This window comes from Sus scrofa, chromosome 1 (genome assembly GCF_000003025.6).
Source record: "Sus scrofa isolate TJ Tabasco breed Duroc chromosome 1, Sscrofa11.1, whole genome shotgun sequence".
In the NCBI taxonomy this organism is placed as follows: Eukaryota; Metazoa; Chordata; class Mammalia; order Artiodactyla; family Suidae; genus Sus; species Sus scrofa.
The window spans coordinates 79,866,697-79,886,871 of record NC_010443.5 but is presented as its reverse complement, the minus strand read 5'-3'; the positions used below and the strand labels follow the sequence as shown (position 1 = coordinate 79,886,871).

The 20,175-nt window shown below is 35.9% G+C and overlaps 1 protein-coding gene across 1 annotated transcript in view; it reads left to right on the top strand.

Annotated features, from left to right (window-relative positions):
* Positions 1-19,159, top strand: part of HDAC2 (histone deacetylase 2) — a 33,885-nt gene extending 14,726 nt beyond the window's left edge. Inside the window, exons 4-14 of the mRNA XM_001925318.6 lie at positions 834-908; positions 1,375-1,513; positions 4,407-4,548; positions 7,554-7,646; positions 7,728-7,836; positions 12,396-12,536; positions 12,775-12,883; positions 13,903-14,033; positions 15,006-15,161; positions 18,060-18,117; positions 18,784-19,159. Coding sequence (XP_001925353.2) covers positions 834-908; positions 1,375-1,513; positions 4,407-4,548; positions 7,554-7,646; positions 7,728-7,836; positions 12,396-12,536; positions 12,775-12,883; positions 13,903-14,033; positions 15,006-15,161; positions 18,060-18,117; positions 18,784-18,814 — 1,184 coding nt within the window. The 3' untranslated portion in view covers positions 18,815-19,159. The remainder of the gene's footprint in view (positions 1-833; positions 909-1,374; positions 1,514-4,406; positions 4,549-7,553; positions 7,647-7,727; positions 7,837-12,395; positions 12,537-12,774; positions 12,884-13,902; positions 14,034-15,005; positions 15,162-18,059; positions 18,118-18,783) is intronic.

Sequence of the window (20,175 nt, the reverse complement as noted above, 5' to 3'; positions counted from 1 at the left end):
TAATGACCTTTTTTCTTGAAAAGGTTAAAAAAGGTTTTTCTTGAGGAGAGACTGAAAATGGGTTATAAGCATCTGTGTCTCCTTCAGTCTCAGTAAGGAACTAAGTATGTTGTGTTGTGTATCTCCATGTGTTGTCTCCCCATGCTTCATTTCCCTTCTGTACCTTCTGTATCTTGGCTTCATGAGCTTAGTTAATAATACTTATCATCTTTCAAGATCAACCAAAGCTAACCTTGGACATAGGCAGCCACTTGTATCTTTTTGGTATGGATGTTCTGAGTACTTATGTTTTAAAGAACGTAAACCATAACGCTGTTGAAGTTATTTGTTTAAACTTCTTAGTCTTGATTAATGTATAGCTGTGTATATAGGGAGAGATGCCTAGAAATTTTAAGCCTATGGATTTTTGGGGTTTTGGGGTTTTTGTTTTGTGTGTTCCCTGCCCCAGCACCTTGCGCCCATGGCATGCAGAAGTTCCCAGACCAGCAATTGAACCCAAATCCCAGCAGTGACAATGCTGAATCCTAAACAGAATAACACCAAATATCTTTTATATTTTAATAGCTATGATTTCTTGTTAATAAGCCAGATAGATGCCACAAATAATCTTGCTAAGAATTGGTGGTGATATTTCACACATAGTACTTGGATAAAATTGGATAAAAATTGGATAAAATTGCCTTGGATAAAATTGCAAACTTCAGATTACTACTATGATGTGTATGTTTTATGACTGTATCAAACAAAAATATTTGTAGGAAATAGTTTTTGTAAGAAAAGACTTTCATTAATTCACAGAATGGATTGAAATTAATGAAATCCATCTTCCACAGTTAATGTTGGAGAGGATTGTCCAGTCTTTGATGGACTCTTTGAATTTTGTCAGCTTTCAACTGGTGGCTCAGTTGGTAAGTGTCCTGATTCGATCAAATTTAAAAGTTGATTTAAACTTGGAATGTATCTTTTGGTTTAAAACAAGTTTTAATAGTGGTAGATTTTAATAACAAGTAGAAATATTCATGGTAGAGTACAGTAATCTTTAAACCCTCGTCCCTCCGTGTTTTATGATCATAATGGCTCAAACTTTTTTGAAATTTTCAGTTTTTTTACTTGCATTTTCACTTAGGCTTCTTTTTTCCTCTCTTTCTTCTAGCTGCCATTGTCACTACCACTTTCCACCTACATGCTCTTACTTAATCAGATCACAGCTATGGGAGAATAGTTAATCTGAAGAAACTCTTAGTGCACTAGACAGTAATCCTTACCTTCTACGATTTTGTACTCTTTTACTTATACATGGCATGGGGCTTTTATCTAGTTATACTAATTTTTTATTTTAAACATTTAAAAAGTCTCACCTGTCTTGTTTGTTAGCTGGGGCTGTGAAGTTAAACCGACAACAAACTGATATGGCTGTTAACTGGGCTGGAGGATTACACCATGCTAAGAAATCAGAAGCATCAGGATTCTGTTATGTTAATGATATTGTGCTTGCCATCCTTGAGTTACTAAAGTAAGTTAATTTGTGTTGCTATTTTTCCTATGAAAAAATGTTTCAATTAAAACTAAAAATCTATGGCTTTAAGAAAAAGTAGACATTAATTTGAAATAGTTAATTGTTATTGTCTATGGATTCATTCCAACCATTGTAGAAGTACAGGAAATTCGCCCAGTCCTTGGATTATGAAGAATGAGAAGTGCCTATCAATATCTGAGACTCCATTAAGTACCTTTTTAAAAAATACTAGGAGTTCCTGTCGTGGCTCAGTGGTCAGCAAATCCAACTAGGAACCATGAAGTTGTGAGTTCAATCCCTGGCCTCGCTCAGTGGATTAAGGATCCAGTGTTGCCATGAGCTGTGGTGTAGGTCACAGACATGGTGTGGCTCTGGCATTGCTGTGGCTGTGGTGTAGGCCGGCGGCTACAGCTCCGATTGGACCCTTAGCCTGGGAACCTCCATGTGCCGTGGGTACAGCCCTAGAAAAAGACCAAAAAAAAAAAAAAAAAAAAAAATTAGAAATAGTTGGCAATTTAGATTTGAGTTATAGCTGTAATTAGTGAAAAAATTTTTATAAATTTAACTTTTGAAGGCAAAAATATGAAACCAGTATTAAAGGAATTTGTTTACCTATTGAGACTAGCTTACTGCCTAGCTTCCACTTAGAAGGGAGCTGTGTTCTCTACAAATGGAGATAATTATCTCTAAGTTGCTAAAGGAGTTTTAAAGTTATCTTTGACTGCAGTTAGAGTGAAATCTGTAAGGGTATTTTTGATTTTGGAGATTCACAAAGTTAGATTTTATTTTTTTACCATCATTAGTTGTTAGCATATTCTACTTCACATTGTAACAAGTTAGTGTTTTCTTGACTTTGAAAGTGTTCTTGCCTGAAATTATTCTATGTATATTATTTACAGAGGTTAATTTTTCAGCCACTTAAAATTTGGTATTGGGGAGTTCCCATCATGGCTTAGTGGAAACAAATCTGACTAGCATCCATGAGGACGAAGGTTCAATCCCTGGCCTTGCTTAGTGGTTGGGGATCTGGCATTGCCATGAGCTGTGGACCTGACTCGGATCCTACGTTGCTATGGCTGTGGTGTGAGCTGGGAGCTAACAGGTCTGATTCCACCACTAGCCTGGGAACCTCCTTATGCTGCAGGTGTGGCCCTAAAAAGACAAAAGATAAAAAAAAAAAATTGATATTGACTCCTTCAGTAAACACCTGAGCTGTGTCAGTTGATTAATTGAAAGCCAAGGAAAACCATGTGAAATCATTTGCCTTGTTTTTTAATTCAGTATTGATGTTGGTGCCAGTATTGATGTTTAATTCATCTCTGAGAAGCAGTTCTTGCCCACATACTAATAATCTTAACAAGTCCAGTTTAGTTTCTCTGGACACATTTCTTCAAATGGTGTAAACATGATTAATTAATTGACAGTTTATAAACACTTACTTTGGTTATGCTTTGTTTTTATTTTTGTGAAAAATTCTATGTTGAGACGTTGGTTTTTATTTCCTAAGTTTTTTGAATGTTGCTTTCCTGCAAGTTGAGGATATGCTTATGAGTGCTTAGTCTGGTAATGGCAACTTAATATATTCTTTTAACATGGCCATGATATCATTGTAAAATCAACACAGTGCTCTGCCATCTAACTCTGTAATAATCCTGGCTTTATTATGCCTTGAAAGGATGATACGTGAAGTTCACTTTCCTTCTTTCTTGTTTTGACATGGATATGCACTGGTTGTAGGATGTTCAGTATGGTAATACAGGTGGCTCTTAAAGTGCATCTGAATTATATAACTGCATTACTGAGATTTATAGTGCTCCGACCAGCACCATGAAGTGAGGAGAGTATCAGTTGTGGTTTCTGTCACAGCTCTTCTTCAGCTGAAATGAAACAGGAGCTATAGACAGTACTTGAACCAAGCGTGGCCATGTTTCAGTAACTCTGCTTCTGAACATTGAAATTTTAATTTCATTTAGTTGTCATGTCACAGACTTCTTGTTTTAATTTTATGTTTCAGCCATGTAAAGAAATGTTAAAATTATTCTTATCTCAAAGGCTGTGCAAAAGGAAACCATTGTCCAGATTTGGTCTATGAACTATAGATTGTGAAATCCTATCTTTTAATGCTGAAGATTTACAAGAGAGGTGTTTTAAAGTAACAGTCTTAAGCTATAACCTTCAGTTATTAGGAGTTCCCTTGTGTCACAGTAGTTTAAGAATCTGGCATGATCATTGCAGCAGCTTGGGTCATTGCTGCGGCACGGGTTGCATCCCTGGACTGGGATCTTTTACATGCTATGGGCGTGGCTCAAAGAAAGGTGTAAGTTATTACTATATAGAAACATATACTATATTATTACATATTATGTTATTATAATAGTTAAAATTATATTATTATAAACCAGTTATTAATATATAGAAACATGTACTATACATTTTCTCACTTAGATTGGGTGTAAAGGGAAGATTAAAGCAGCTTGGGTCACTGCTGTGGCACGGGTTGGATCCTTGGGCTGGGATCTTCTACATGCTGTGGGCATGGCTCAAAGAAAGGTGTAAGTTATTACTATATAGAAACATATACTACATTATTATATATTATGTTACTGTAATAGTTATAATTATATTATTAATAACTTCAGTTAGTAATATATAGAAATATGTACTATACGTTTTCTCACTTAGATTGGGTGTAAAGGGAAGATTAAAGTTCCAAGACTCAAACTGTAACTTCAGGATGGTCTCTTTGAATGGTGTCTTAGACTGAAAGTGAAGAAAAAGGATTAAACATTCTGGAATGCGGGAGCTCAAATATAGGTTTCTTAAATCCATGGTGGTTCTTTCTTTCCATCTTTAAACCTTTTTGGAAACTTACTTATGGCTTTGTTTTCAGGTATCATCAGAGAGTCTTATATATTGATATTGATATCCATCATGGTGATGGTGTTGAAGAAGCTTTTTATACAACAGATCGTGTAATGACTGTATCATTCCATAAATATGGGGAATACTTTCCTGGAACAGGAGACTTGAGGGTAAGACTGAGTTCTGTTTGAATATATGCTAGGAAATTAACCTAGGAGGTTAGTAATCCTACAAATCCTTCAAATCGTTAATTTGAAGCTTTTATGAAGAAGTAAGTCATTTTAAATGCTGTAACATCTGTTAGAATTCACTTTTGCTGATGATAAGCAAAAATTTAATGGGAACTTAAAGGACTTTGTTTTACTGAGCTCTATTCTTTGAGTGCATAAATATTTTTGAACATCCACAAAGCAGGAAGGCAGTTTTCTTGGTGTTTAGTTTGAACCTTCAAAACCTACTTGATGGTAACCTGTATTGCTGTTGAATATATAAAGATTGTGGAAAAAATAATTGATGGAGTCTTTTAAGGTTCTGTGTACTTCCTCCCTTTATGATTGGTTTTTATTTAATTGAACTAATTTTGATCTCTTCTGTCCTTTGGATTCTGAAATTTGTAATGTGTGTATATATAAATACACATAGACACACATATACTCTGCCTTTGGGGAGAGAAAGTATCATATCTTATCCTGCTTGCCTGTTACATTAAATGCATTTATTTCTATTATCTTTCTGTTAACCTTCTTTCATATGGTGCTCTTGAAGGTTATTTTTTGTCTCTCCAGAGGTTTTAGTTTTTGTTTTTTGAACCAAACTACAAGCATGTTGAAGTATGACTCTTCATTATTTGACCACAAGATGGTGCTCCTTCCGTAAGAGTTGAGATGTAGAAACCTATTTTTACTTCTAAGTGGGTAGGGAGTCATTTGTATCTAACCATTGCATTCTGGTGGGAATTAAGCAAAAAGCTTTCACAGCCTTAAGCTTAAAGAAAGGTAGTGTCTTTGCAGTATAATTCTAATTAATCTGGAAGTGGCAAATGGAGGCTTCTGTCTTAATTTCTGACAGTGTGCTTATAGTTGTTGGAAGTTGCTGGAGAATATTGGAGAATGTGTTTTTAAAAGATTAGGAATGACATTAAACATCTCTTTTCTTAAGATTTTATACTCCCTGTGTGAAACATCAGTTTTTTTCCTGTGGATATTATAAAGGTGTCCCCCGAATTTAGGAAAGTAAAATCAATTGTTACATTATATGTGTAGTTATGTTGGAACTTATATGAAACTCAAGTGTAATTTAATAAACATTACCTTTTCTATTAGACAATTCATTCTAAATGAGAAAAGAAGACTAGCCTGAGCTTCAGTCATTATTAAAACTGTGCTGAGTAGAAGAAAAAACCCAAAGGTGTGATAAAGAAGCAGTTGTGGAATAAGAAATGGAAGTGATAAAACTTGGCAAAGGCCACAGCTCTGAGTTACCACCCTTAGCTGAAGTGAGAAATGCTGACCAACTTTATTCTGAAATCATAGTGTCAATGTACATTCCAACTGTGTTTTCAGTGCAGAAGCCAAGGGATTCACAATTTCTTAGTTTGCCCACATTTGTATAATTTGTATTTAGTTACATATATATGTAGATTTTTTAAGAACAGTTGTAGGTTTGTAATTCCATGCTTTTTCTTCATTGAAAGTTGGAATAGGGAGTTCCTGTCGTGGTGCAGTGGAAACAAATCTGACTAGGAACCATGAGGTTGCAGGTTCAATCCCTGGCCTCATTCAGTGGGTTAAGGATCCCGTGTTGCTGTGAGCTGTGGTGTACATCACAGACGTGGCTCGGATCTGGCATTGCTGTGGCTGTGGTATAGGCCGGCAGCTGTAGCTCTGATTGGACCCCTAGCCTGGGAACCTCCATGTGCTGCAGGTGCAGCCCTTTTAAAAAAGACGAAAAAAAAAAAGAAAATTGGATCATAGTAACTATTATATTGAAAGGAAAACTGTGCTTTTTTAAAAAATGGATTCAAGCTGAGGTCGTTCCATGAGAGACCAGAAAAGAACTTGTATTTGTTTTCGTAATCCTGAAGATTCATCTATATTGAGGCATTATAGAGTTGACCTTTGAAAAACAAGATCAAGGTGGTGACTCCCAGGTACTCAGGAATCTGCATATAACTGTGAACCCCCCCAAAGCATACATACTAATAGCCTACTGTAGATTGGAAGCCTTCTTGATAACATAACATAGTCAGTTAACACGTTTTGTATATCTATATCTACCTGTATGTTATGCATTCATGACATGACTAGCTTTTCCTTATTTTTTTTTTTTTTTTAAAACCACTATTCCCCTAACCCTGGTGTTCAGGGGTCACCTGTTTATGGGTATATATCTATATAAACATATACATACATAGATACACATGTGCATGGCATAATATAAATAAAATAAGCATATGTCATATATGTATATACATATTTTAAGTGTATTGTGTAGCTGGAACCCAGCTCGTGCAGGGTTCTTTGGCTCTGAGTTTATATTCCCTACCGTTTTGCTCATGAAGTTGTCTTGTATGTTTTATGACAAATTTCTTGGATTGGTATAATATTTAACTTTGAATTGCCTTTAACTGTGTTAAATTTCTTTTCTCTCCAGAATAATCATTACAGATTAATTGGATTTGGGTCTTTACAGCTTTATAAGCAATCCATAAATGTTGAAATATGTACTTATTCTGTATTATTTCCTTTCTTAACCTACAAGGTGAATTTAGAATTGGGCTTTAAAGTCAATAAATTAATTAATTAATAAGAAGGAGTTGCCATCATGGCTCAGTGGTTAACGAAACTGACTAGCATCCATGAGGATGCGGGTTTGATTCCTGGCCTCCCTCAGTGGGTTAAGGATCAGGTGTTGCTATGAGCTGTGTGTAGGTTGCCAACACAGCTTGGATCCCGCGTGGCTGTGGTGTGGGCCAGCAGCTATAGCTCCGATTCGACTCCTAGCCTGGGAACTTCCATGTACTTCAGGTGCGGCACTAAAAAGACAAAAAAAAAAAAAAAAAAAAAAATGGGCCTTGTTACCCAGACCTTTTAATTAAAAAAAAAATATTTTAATAAATATGTCAAACTTTTTATTGTGAAGTATTCTCTAAGATCTATTTAACTCTGTATTTCAGGATATTGGTGCAGGAAAAGGCAAATACTATGCTGTCAATTTTCCAATGAGAGATGGTATAGATGATGAATCATATGGGCAGATATTTAAACCTGTAAGTATTACTATTTTCAGAAACAAAAAGGAATTTTTAAATGTTGTTTAGAGATACTAACATTTATTACCTTGTACATAGATTATCTCAAAAGTGATGGAGATGTATCAACCTAGTGCTGTGGTGTTACAATGTGGTGCTGACTCATTATCTGGTGATAGACTTGGTTGCTTCAATCTGACAGTCAAAGGTAAGCAACCTAAGGGGTGATAAGCCCAGAAAAAAGTTTTTTATTCCCGAGAACTTCCCATAAAAATTGTCCTTGTAAATTTTTACCTGCTATTTTAACACGGAACTATATATTTTGTGTTTTTTATGGGTTTTTGCCATGTGTATTTAGATTTTGCCATGTGTATTTGATTTTTATAACTAAAGTTAATTTTGTTTGAATAAATTAGTCTTTTATTTTGTCAAATTTATATATACATTCATACATGAATTTTTTTTTTTTTTTTTTTTGTCTTTTTGTCTTTTTGCCATTTCTTGGGCCGCTCCCATGGTGTATGGAGGTTCCCAGGCTAGGGGGTCAAATCGGAGCTGTAGCTGCCGGCCTATGCCAGAGCCACAGCAATGCAGGATCCAATCTGCGTCTGCAACCCACACCACAGCTCACGGCAACACTGGATCCTTAACCCACTGAGCAAGGCCAGGGATCAAACCCACAACCTCATGGTTCCTAGTTGGATTCGTTAACCGCTGAGCCACAACGGGACCTCCCATACATGAATAGTTTTAACAAGGCTTGTTGCAGTACCAGCTGAGGCAGCTTTCTTTTTTTTAAACTTCTGTTTCTTATTCCAGTTCTATTGAGATATCATTGCAGCACTGTATAAACTTAAAGTGTACACATAATGATTTGGCTTGCAAACAGGAAGTGATTACCATAGTAGGTTTAGTGAACATTGATCATCTTCTATAGATATGTTAAGTAAATAGATTAAAATATATGTATATTTTAATTTTCTTTGTGATGAGAACTCTTAGGATTTACTCTCAACTTTGATTTATAACATACAGTGTTAGTTATTACCATGTTCATTATGTCCCTAATACTTATCTTGTAACTGGAAGTTTGTGCGTTTTGACTGCCTTCATCTAATTTCTCCTCCACCACTTCTTGCCTCTGTTAATCACAAATATGATCTCTTTTTTTATGAGTTTGTTGTTTTGTTTTTTTGTCTTTTTGCCCTTTCTAGGGCCGCTCCCGTGGTGTATGGAGGTTCCCAGGCTAGGGGGTCTAATCGGAGCCTTAGCCACTGGCCTACACCAGAGCCACAGCAACGCAGGATCCTAGCCGCATCTGCAACCTACACCACAGCTCACAGCAACGCCGGATCCCCAACCCACTGGGCAAGGCCAGGGATCGAACCCACAACCTCATGGTTCCTAGTCAGATTGAGCCACGGCAGGAACTCCTTTTGTTTGGTTTTGAAGTATAATTGACCTACAACACTATGTTAGTTCCTGGTCCACAACATAGTGGTTTGATATTTTGATACATTTCAAAATGATCACCATAAGAAGTCTGGTTGTCATCTGTCACCATACAAACATTATGCTATTGATTGTATTCCCCATACTCTGTATTTCATACCTGTGGCTCATTTACTTTGTAGCAGTGTTTATATCTCTTACTCTTCCCATCTCTTTCTCTCCTCCCCTCTGGAAAACACTTGTTTGTTCTCTATATCTATGACTGTTTTCTATTTAGTTATGTTTGTTCATTATTCGTTTTTCAGATACCACATATTACACTTAGAATAATTTTCAGCATTTTTGTTTGTTACTTTTGGTGCTTACCTTTCTTTAAATAACACGTGAGCTTTATTATTGTTAACTTTTAATTTTAACCTTGTATAATCACTTTCCATTGCTGAAGAAGAGGGATTTAGCTCTTTCACCACTTTGGCCCCAAAGTATGCATACTACCCTTTCAGTATCTCCATTTTTACATTTTTCTGGTATTTATACTAGAATTTTTGTTGTGATATTCATTGTTTATGGCATCATCAACAGCATTAAGCTATGTTTCAACTTAATTTGGTTTTCCTTTTATGTAACTTGTTTTTCCTGCACAGTTTTTTTATTTCCTTAGTTTTCTCTGTACTCATTCATATAACAAGCATTGTCTGCAAACAGTTCATTATGTTGAGATGCATCAAGTATTCTATCCATTTCACTTCTTGAAGAGTAGCCTTCTGACTTGTTCCTGTTTGGGCAAATTTCCTCTGTAGACCTGGTAGAACATAGAGCTGTTCTTTGCATCTGAGTGTTGAAGTCAACATATGATGGAGGTCCAGATCAAAGTAAAGACCGTTACGGAATGAACTGCTAGGGTCTAAGAATAAACCTGAGAACTTATTTAATAAATTCTTTTGTTGTTGTTGTTGTTGTTGTTGCTATTTCTTGGGCTGCTCCCACGGCATATGGAGGTTTCCAGGCTAGGGGTTGAATCGGAGCTGTAGCCACCGGCCTACGCCAGAGCCACAGCAACGCGGGATCCGAGCCGCGTCTGCAACCTACACCACAGCTCACGGCAACGCCGGATCGTTAACCCACTGAGCAAGGGCAGGGACCGAACCCGCAACCTCATGGTTCCTAGTCGGATTCATTAACCACTGCGCCACGACGGGAACTCCTTATTTAATAAATTCTTAAAATTTAGTATGTAAGTTAGTAGTGATTTGTCGTGGATATTGTACCTGATTTTGGAGTTGTTTTCCTTGTGAACTTTTAGATAACAAGTTGAAGATCTGCTTTGAATTTTGTCATAAAATGTGAAGTCAAATCTTTTCCTAAAACTTTGGCCTAAATGGAATTTAATAATTAAGTACAGGTAGTAAGGGCTATTTTATTTAATGCTACGATGGCTCCTATACCAGGTAGCATTAGAATTATATTTATATTTTGCTTGAGTTGGATTGAACAATTTGAAGTTAATTGCTCCTATTCTTGATGTCAATAGTGGACAAATAGCAGTTTCATATTGTTGAACTTAATGTTCCAATAACCATCTGTTTCCTCAAAATGGATATGATCTCAAAATCTACCTAATACACACTTAAAATGTATATTAACATTTTAGGTTTTTTTGTTTAAACTATTTGAAGGTTCTTAATGCCTTTGTACTTAAAAGTAATAGTTTTCATGATTATGTACTGCAGCATTTTACTTTTAACTGTAAGTCTACATTATATTTCAACTGACTGATAGCATTTCACTTGTATAAAAGCATATAAGGATGTTTGCAATCCCAAGTCTTAAACATGAATCCGAGCTTTCTCCACTGCCAGCTTCAATTCGCACTTCTCAGGTCTGCTAAGTCAGTGTACCTCTCATCCTTTCCTTTCTCTTTTCATTTATATTGTTACTGTTGAATGTTCTCCCACTCTTCATTTTTATAGGTTTTAGCCTTTAAAAAATCCCTATTTTTATTTTTTTTTTTATCAGGTTTTAAGATGAAAGAAAAGTAAATGTCTTTTGGTTAGCCAGCAGCTCTCTTTGCTTGGAAGTCTTTTTAAGTTGATATTTTGTTTGTTAAGTCTTTTAAAATACCCAGATGGTTTTCATCTCTTTTAAGAAGTTTGAATTTTTCTATTGCAGTAATAAAAATTGGATTGTGAATCATGTAATGCAACTATTGAAGAATACTTAATGAAAATGCTCACAGTATAGTTAAATGAAGAAAACAAATTAACTCAAAGAATTGAGAGTATTCAGAAAGCTGTCTTTGGATAATAAGAGTTTTAGGTAGTTTTTTCTTTGTATTTTTTGCTTTTTCCAAATATTATTTAACACATCAATGTCTTCTATAATGAAAGGATTTTTTTTCTTACTTTAAACATTGAATTAAATTCCTTAATGATGATAATCCAAGAAGTTACTGGTAACTTGTACTTGGTTATTGAACTAGGTCATCCAAAGGAAATGTTTTATGTTAAGTTTACTTTATATTGATATTTCTACACATAGAAATTAGTTAAAGTTTTTTAAGTTAAGAAAATTATTCATAATACTACTATCTAAAGATAACCTACAATTAGGAGTTCCCGTCATGGCTCAGCAGAAACGAATCTAACTAGTATCCATGAGGACCCAGGTCCAATCCCTGGCCTTGCTCAGTGGGTTAAGGATGTGACATTCCCATGAGCTGTGGTATACGTCACAGACACAGCTTGGATCTGGTGTGACTGTGGCGTAGGCCAGCAGCTATAGCTCTGATTTGACCCCTAGCCTGGGAGCTCTATATGCCATGGGTGCGGCCCTAAAAGAGACTAAATAAATAAATATAACCTACAATTAAACCTGTATAGCCTTAAATAATTCTTCTCTTTATGTCTGTGGAGGAATGTGGTAACAAACCAGTTTAGATTAGATTGTGCTTAATGCTTCATTGTAACCTCATTCCCCAGGTCACCTCACATGAACATAATGTGTTCACATCCCATCAACAAAAATGTTATATTCATTAATCTTAATATAGGTGTATGTTTGACTTTTCTGTCAAGGACACTTGCTAACATAGCCAGTTAGGTCTTACTGTGTTTTGTGTATCATTATGTGAAAGGTGTTTGATAAAGAGCTTTAGGCTACAAATTTACTTGAAATTTTTATATATTATTTGTTTTTTAAATGTTTAAAAAAGCAGTTTTGGTTGAGTAAAAATTTAGTATTTATCTTTTTAAAATTCTTTTTTTCAACTGCTAACAATGTGCAGATGTATCATTACCCAAATCCTCTTTGTCTTAGGTCACGCTAAATGTGTGGAAGTTGTAAAAACTTTCAATTTACCGTTATTAATGCTGGGAGGAGGTGGATACACAATCCGTAATGTTGCTCGATGTTGGACATATGAGACCGCAGTCGCCCTTGATTGTGAGATTCCCAATGGTAAATGTTCTTATTATGATGTCTTTATTGGGTGAACTGTCAGTTTATAGAACTAGATGGTTAGATGATTAGAGTAGATTCAGAAACCATGTAAATAGAAGGTCACTTAATGAGTTCACTTACGTTCACTTTTCAACATTTTCTCTGGAAATATATCACGACTTCAATCTGGATTTTGTGCATGGATTTGTGTGAAAACTGAGCTTTTAATATGTAACCATTCCATTGTTTTTAATAGAATTGCCATATAATGATTACTTTGAGTATTTTGGACCGGACTTCAAGCTGCATATTAGTCCTTCAAACATGACAAACCAGAACACTCCAGAATATATGGAAAAGATAAAGTAAGACATCATTGAATTGATTTGATAAACCCTCATCTTGATATAGCTTTAGGAGCCTTTCGAAGGCCAAGTGCAGTAGGTCATGTTAAGCTTTATATGTAAGGTATTTATCTTTGTCAAAAGCAGTTGAAAACTTTATTGATTTAATTTTATACGATAATGGAGAATGTATGGGATTCATACATTTTCGGAGTTTTCAGAGTTCCCATCATGGCGCAGTAGAAACGAATCCGACTAGAAAACTGAGGTTGCGGGTTCAATCCCTGGCCTCTCTCAGTGGTTTAAGGATCTGGCATTGCTGTGAGCTGTGGTGTAGGTCACAGAGGTGGCTCAGATCCCACATTGCTGTGGCTGTGGTGTAGGCTGGCGGCCACAGCTCTGATTGGACCCTTAGCCTGGGAAAACTCCATATGCGGCCAGTGCATCCCTAAAACAAAACAAAACAAAACAAAATTTACATCTTGTATTAGTCGATATAGATTTTTCTTACTTTCTGGCTAGCTTGCAGCATATGAAAGTTCCAAGCCACGGAACAAATTCAAGCCAGAGTGCACCAATGCTGGATCCTTAACCAGCTGCACCACGGTGGGAACGCCAAGATGGATTTTTAAATTGAAAAGGACACCAAATTTTAAACTTTCTTGCTTTACACGAAAATGAAATTTATCTGTATTGAAACATTTTGATAACGCTTTACCTTAAAGAGTAAAGTGTTAGACATTGTACTACCCAGGCCTGGGTTTGTGTCCTCTATACCACACAGCAGCTCCGTGACATTTGGCAAGTTAACCTGCCTTTGTGTTTATATTTCCTTCTCCTTAAGATGGGGGGTGAAATATATATCATGTAAATTTTAAGGGTTAGTAATATGTAAAGTATCTGTTTAGTAAATGATAATATTTTACTTCATAGGTTAAGCTAGATAGAAGAGCCAGTTTTTGCTTAATGTTTCCTCTTACATTTAAAAGGGCCTTGAAAGAAAATAATATTTTCTAATAATTGTACATGTTGTAATTTAGACAGCGTTTATTTGAAAATTTACGCATGTTGCCTCATGCACCTGGTGTCCAAATGCAAGCTATTCCAGAAGATGCAGTTCATGAAGACAGTGGAGATGAAGATGGAGAAGATCCAGACAAGAGAATTTCTAGTAAGATAGTGCCCTTATGTGGGTTCTGTTATATTTTCTGGTTTATTAAAAGATCACTACAAATTGAAGGTTTTTTTTTTGGTGGCCCAAGAACCTCACTGTGGTTCACGTTTCGTGAGTATACTATTACTACTGTCTTTTCTTGCCCTCTTTAATCTTCCATAGATTTAATTTCCACTGTCTCAGAGCCTAATTTGAGTATCAGCAATTTCAGTTTATATAACTACATATATGATCAGAAGTTTCCACAAATGAACCATTTATGTAGAGTGAGTTGAATGACATTGAGCACCTTCTGTTTGATGTTACAGTCTCTAATTTCACTTGCTATGATGTGTAGATTTATAGCATAATTGTGTGGTCTATACTTGGTGTTAACAGTATTTTTTATTTCTCTCTGCTCTGAAATAAAAAGGTTACTTTTTATATGAAGATATCATTCCCACTTCCTATTAGGAAAGCACAATTTTTTTTTTCCTCTTAAGCAGTTTGTTTTGTTTTTTAATGAGGAGTAACTTTGAATTACTCCTGGATTAAAGCTGTATTTTCAGAATTTAGCAAGCCATACATTCAGTTCTTATCTCAAAATCATTAGGCATCTGTTATCCAAATTTTTTTTCTTTATAGGGCTGCACCTGTGGCATATGTAAGTTCCCAGGCTAGGGGTCGAATCAGAGCTGTACCTGAGGCCTACGCCACAGCCACGGCAACACTAGATCAGAGCTGCATCTGCAACCTGTACCACAGCTCACAGCAACATTGGATGCTTAATCCACTGAGCGAGGCCAGAGGTCAAACCTGCATCCTCATGGACACTCTGTCTGGTTCTTAACCCACTGAACTACATCGGGAACTTCTATACTTTTAAATGTTGTAACTGGCTAGTTCATTTGTACAGGAGTGCACTATAACAGTTGTCAGACATTGAGATTGCTTTTGTCAAAACTATATTAAAAATCTTTAATGTATTAGTTCGAGCATCAGACAAACGGATAGCGTGTGATGAAGAATTCTCAGATTCAGAGGACGAAGGGGAAGGAGGCCGTAGAAATGTGGCTGATCATAAGAAAGGAGCAAAGAAAGCTAGAATTGAAGAAGACAAGAAGGAAACAGAGGACAAAAAAGCAGGTAAATGTGTTTTAATTGTAAATTTTTAAAAATGAGCTGCACTGCAGTTGTTACGAGATCCTGAGGTCAATTGCACGGGTATTGGAGAGGGGGTAGGTGTGCCAAGTAGGTGACACCCCCCCCATGTTATTTAGAGCTAAATGTTATTAGTCACATTTGCTTTTATAATATAGGAAACGATCTCTTCTTAGTGACATAGGCTTAAAATAGTCAACATTGCATTATGATACAGATTGGGTAAGAGAGAGGACAAGGTAGTTTTAGATCCATTTGTAGCCTGTCAGCAAAGCTGAAATCCTAAGAGAGTTTTTAACTACCTGTAAGTTTATTTGATAGGAATAAAACACAAAAGGGCCACATTATCTATCCTTATACCAGTTTCACCATTTTGAAAAGGCTCAGAGAATAGGCTTTGTTCAGAAATTGTTTGAAGGAAACAAAAACTATAGAAAGGAAGGGATTTGGAAGCTGGGCTGGGAGATCATAACTTTCTGATGTCTTAACTTTAAAAATGCTGTCAGTTTATTGAGAAAATAGATGCTTTAGGGCATTGAATTTGCTACCAGAAAGTATTATCTTTTTTCTGAGTTCCCGGAGCACTAATACATACCTTGATCATTTTATTTTATTTTAAGACATCGTAGTATAGCACCTCATGAGGGATTTTATATAGCTCTCTGCTGGATTGACGTGTTCATGGCTAGAGAATACAGTGTCTTAAATCTCTGTATTCTCAGCACCTGGTGCATTTCTTTTTTTGTCTTTTTGCCATTTTCGTGGGCTGCTCCCATGGCATATGGAGATTCCTAGGTTAGGGGTCCATTTGAAGCTGTAGCCGCCAGCCTACACCAGAGCCACAGCAGTGCAGGATCCGAGCCGCGTCTGCAGCCTGCACCACAGCTCACAGCAACGCCAGATCCTTAACCCACTGAGCAGCAAGGCCAGGGATTGAACCTGCAACCTCATGGTTCCTAGTCGGATTCGTTAACCACTGCACCATGACTGGAACTCCGTGGTACATTTCTTGATGGATACCTGATACCAATGTGCAGTAATGGCAGTGAGCACAGGTTTCAGTTGACCTGTTAATTTTGACCATGTAGCTTGTAGAAAACAAGATTCCGGGATAACTGATCCATCCTCCTTTTCCTGTCACATTGAAGTTTTGTGAGTAAGCTGGCTCTTGTGTTCTTTTTCATTAGAGAGTTAGGAATCTGTAGCATATCTGACACATATAGTTCCATTCTTGTTTGTGGATTGACTCCTCTATAGGCTACTGTTCCCTATCTGCCATTTTATAATTTTAACTTCCCAATGTATTACAATGATGGCTCCAGTCTGCTCTTGTGTACTGATTGACATCCAGAAATTCCAGCTATGATTGAGGTAAGGACTTAGCTTTAGCTGTAGGATTTTTCTAGTATTTTTCTTTTCTCTTACTGTCAGTATGTCCTGTCTGGTTATTTTGTTTGTTTTCCTTTTTGGTGTTTCTTCTCATTTTAAAATCTGTCTTTTCTGTGCTTTTTCTTCCAAATGGGAAAATGGGTGCACTAGGGTGCTTTATCTTTCATTGCCGTTCTTGCTGAAAATGAGAGTACCTTTTGATATGGCTTAATGGCCTGGTGGTGGATTAATCTCATAGTATTTTGCTCTTAAATACTTTTGTTGCTGATATTAATTGATATTTGGGTTTTTTTTTTTTAATTTGGTAATGAAATTCTTCTTATAGGGTCTTGCATTTGTTAAAATCTTGCAGTCAGAGGAAAGAAGTATTACCGTAGAAAACATTTTTTAAAATACGTAGTTCAAAACCTGAAGTTAGGGTCACTTCTTCCCCCCCCCCCATCCTATTTGCTCTTGGAGTTTTTTAGATTTGCCTATCCAAAATTAAGCCAGAAGTCAAAACAAATGTCATAAAAACCATACTGCCATGTGTTTGTATTATAATCATTACGTCACAACTTCAGTTCATTTGCTTAGCTAAAGGAAAATTAAATCATGTTTGGGCTAATTTGTTTAAGTAATCTTGAGTGTATAGTATTAGTCCTACTATCTCATTAACTTATTAAAATGATAGTTTTGGTACTTACATAGGGTTAAAAACTAATGGTATGTAAACAGTGGGATTTAGCCTCTGCTGTATCTCTGGGCTCATTTAATTCTACTACCTCTTTCTCATAGTACTCCAGCCACATTGGTCTTTTAGCTCTTCCTTCCAACCTAATTTTTTCTTTCTTTCTTATTATATTTTGTCTTTTTGTCTTTTAAGGGCTGCACCCACAGCAGATAGAGGTTTCCAGGCCAGGGGTTGAATGAGAGCCACAGCTGCCTTGGGTCTGAGTCATGTCTTCGACCTATACCATAGCTCACGGCAACGCCGGATCCTCAACCCACTGAGCAAGGCCAGGGATAGAACCCGAGTCCCCCATGGATTCCAGTCGGGTTTGCTGACCACTGAGCCACGGCGGGAAGTCCCAACTTAATTTTTTCTTTCCTCAAAGTCTATTTTCCTTGTATTTAAGATACTTTTCCCCTTTTCCTACCCAGAAGCTCTTCATTCTTCAGAATACATCTCAAATGTCACTTTCTCCTGGTAACCTTTCCTGGTCTCCCACAGTGCCCTGCAGTGTCTGTGGCTGAAGTTCATGGTTCATGCACTTCCTGACTGTAACTCTGATCCCATAGAAGACCACTTGGAAAGGCAGGAGTACAAAGTACACATTGAACCTCTGTCATTTTGGCACAGCCTGTCACACAAAGCTTATTTACTTATTGAATCCATGAACAGTACAATTGTATATGACAGTTTTTTATATTTTAAGTAAGATATATTTTAAAATATATGTATTTTATATTTCGAAGTAGGTGTTAATCTCTTCCCAATTTTTTTGTTTTTAGATGTTAAGGAAGAAGATAAATCCAAGGACAATAGTGGTGAAAAAACAGATACCAAAGGGTAAGGTATATTCCTTACCTAGTAATTTTTATATACTATAAAAATAATTAACACATTTACCAGGGTTGGGGGGTATACATGTATTTTGAGAAATGTTGAACTGAACCTGGGAACATCATTAAGTTGTTATGAGATGCTCTGAATTTTAGTCTGTAATGTTGCATAAGACAATATAGATTACCTTAATCATTCTTTTGTATGTCATCTACTTGCTTATTTTTCATTTATGTAGCTTGACTACAATAATCAGTATTGTAACTTAATATGGATCAGTTTATCTGAGACTTTTTTTTTTGCTATTTACTTTTACATGGGCACTCCTGAACCTTTGTGGTGCTTTTTATTCTTATATACACAATTTTTTTAGTGTCGCGAGACAGGTAAATTTAAGAAGCACTTGGCTAGCATAACATAATTTAAAAAAAGAACCAAAATTGAGTTTTATTGTCAGAAAGCATGTAATACATGCTTAATAATTTTGTACTAGTCTTTATATCCTGTAAAGTAGGAGTAGATTGTAAAATCACTAGAAAGATCCAGGCAGTCAGTACTCCAAAAACACTCAGGCACTATCAGCTTGTTTTTGTCATGAGCCCATAGTCCTGGTCAGTGCATTTAAACTGAGATTGTACCATTATTAATATTTCATGATGCTTCTTTTAACAGAGCCAAATCAGAACAGCTCAGCAACCCTTGAATTTGAGAGTTTCACCAATTTCAGAAACCACAAAAAAGTGAGAAAATATTGGGAAGAAAAATGTTTTCTTTTTGAAGACATCTGGCTTCGTTTTATACTACTTTGGCATGGACTGTATTTATTTTCAAAATTGCTTTTTTTGTTTTTGTTTTTCTTGGCAAGTTTTATTGTGAGTTTTCTAATTATGAAGCAAAATTTCTTTTCTCCACCATGCTTTATGTGATAGTATTTAAAATTGATGTGCATTATTATGTCAAAAACCTGATCTATTAAAGAAGTAATTGGCCTTTCTGAGCTGATTTTTCCATCTTTTGTAATTATCTTTATTAAAAAATTGTACTTGGATTGTCTTTTGTCTGTTTATTACAACATGGAGTCTTTTCTCATAAGCTAGTGACATGATCTTTTCTTTAGAAATAGAATACACTATAGGTGAACGATACTGATTACAGCTTCAAAAACATGCAACATCGTTTCTTCAGCAAAGAGTATTTTCCATATTGTTATTTCTTAGTATCATAGGAGTTGTGCCGTCTTGTCCTTTATAGGTTAACTGGTTAATATTGAAGATTGATATCTCATTATCATAATTTATCTCTGAAATTAATGATACAAGCTATGCAATTGAGATATAGGAGTTATCTTTGAGCTGAACCAAAGAGTCAAAAAATTGAAAATGGAAATTGAGTTGAAAAAAGAAATCTATAATCAGAGGAGGAAACTAGCTATACGTGACTTTTGCCATCCCTACGTATATACCAAGTAGACAAGGAGTTGTATGGTTGTATTTGATCAGAGGAACCTTTCTGTATTTATAGTAAGTCTAAAATAAAAACCTGCTGCTTGGAGAAAACCTGGTTCTTCTACTGCATTCTCATGATATTTGGGTTCCATTATTACACCCAGGTTTTCAAACCAAGGGAATAAACACTCAAAGTCATTTATCATTCAATTTATTGATTGTTTTAAGGCTTTGTGCAACTGACTGTAATGGAAATTGTATGGCTGCTCCCAGAGCTTTGCATCCTGATGGTAGAAAGAAGATAAATGGCGTGATTTCTACTACTAAGATAAGGGAAGCAATTTTTTTGAGAAACTTGCTGAAATCAGTGAACTCTCTCAGCCAAGCCCAAATTGATTATTTTGAGATTAAAAAAATGTTTCTTTAAAAGCCCCTGTGTTACAACATACTTCAGACATTTACTACAGCACCTGGGCTTTTGTAGTGAACAGCCATTTTCCCACCTGTATTTAATTGATGCTTCACTTTTGTCTTATTTGCTTCAAGCTTTTTTTGTTTGTTTCTTTAAATAAAAACACAGAAGTTGAAGCTCTCTTTATCCACTTTGCCATTTAATTCC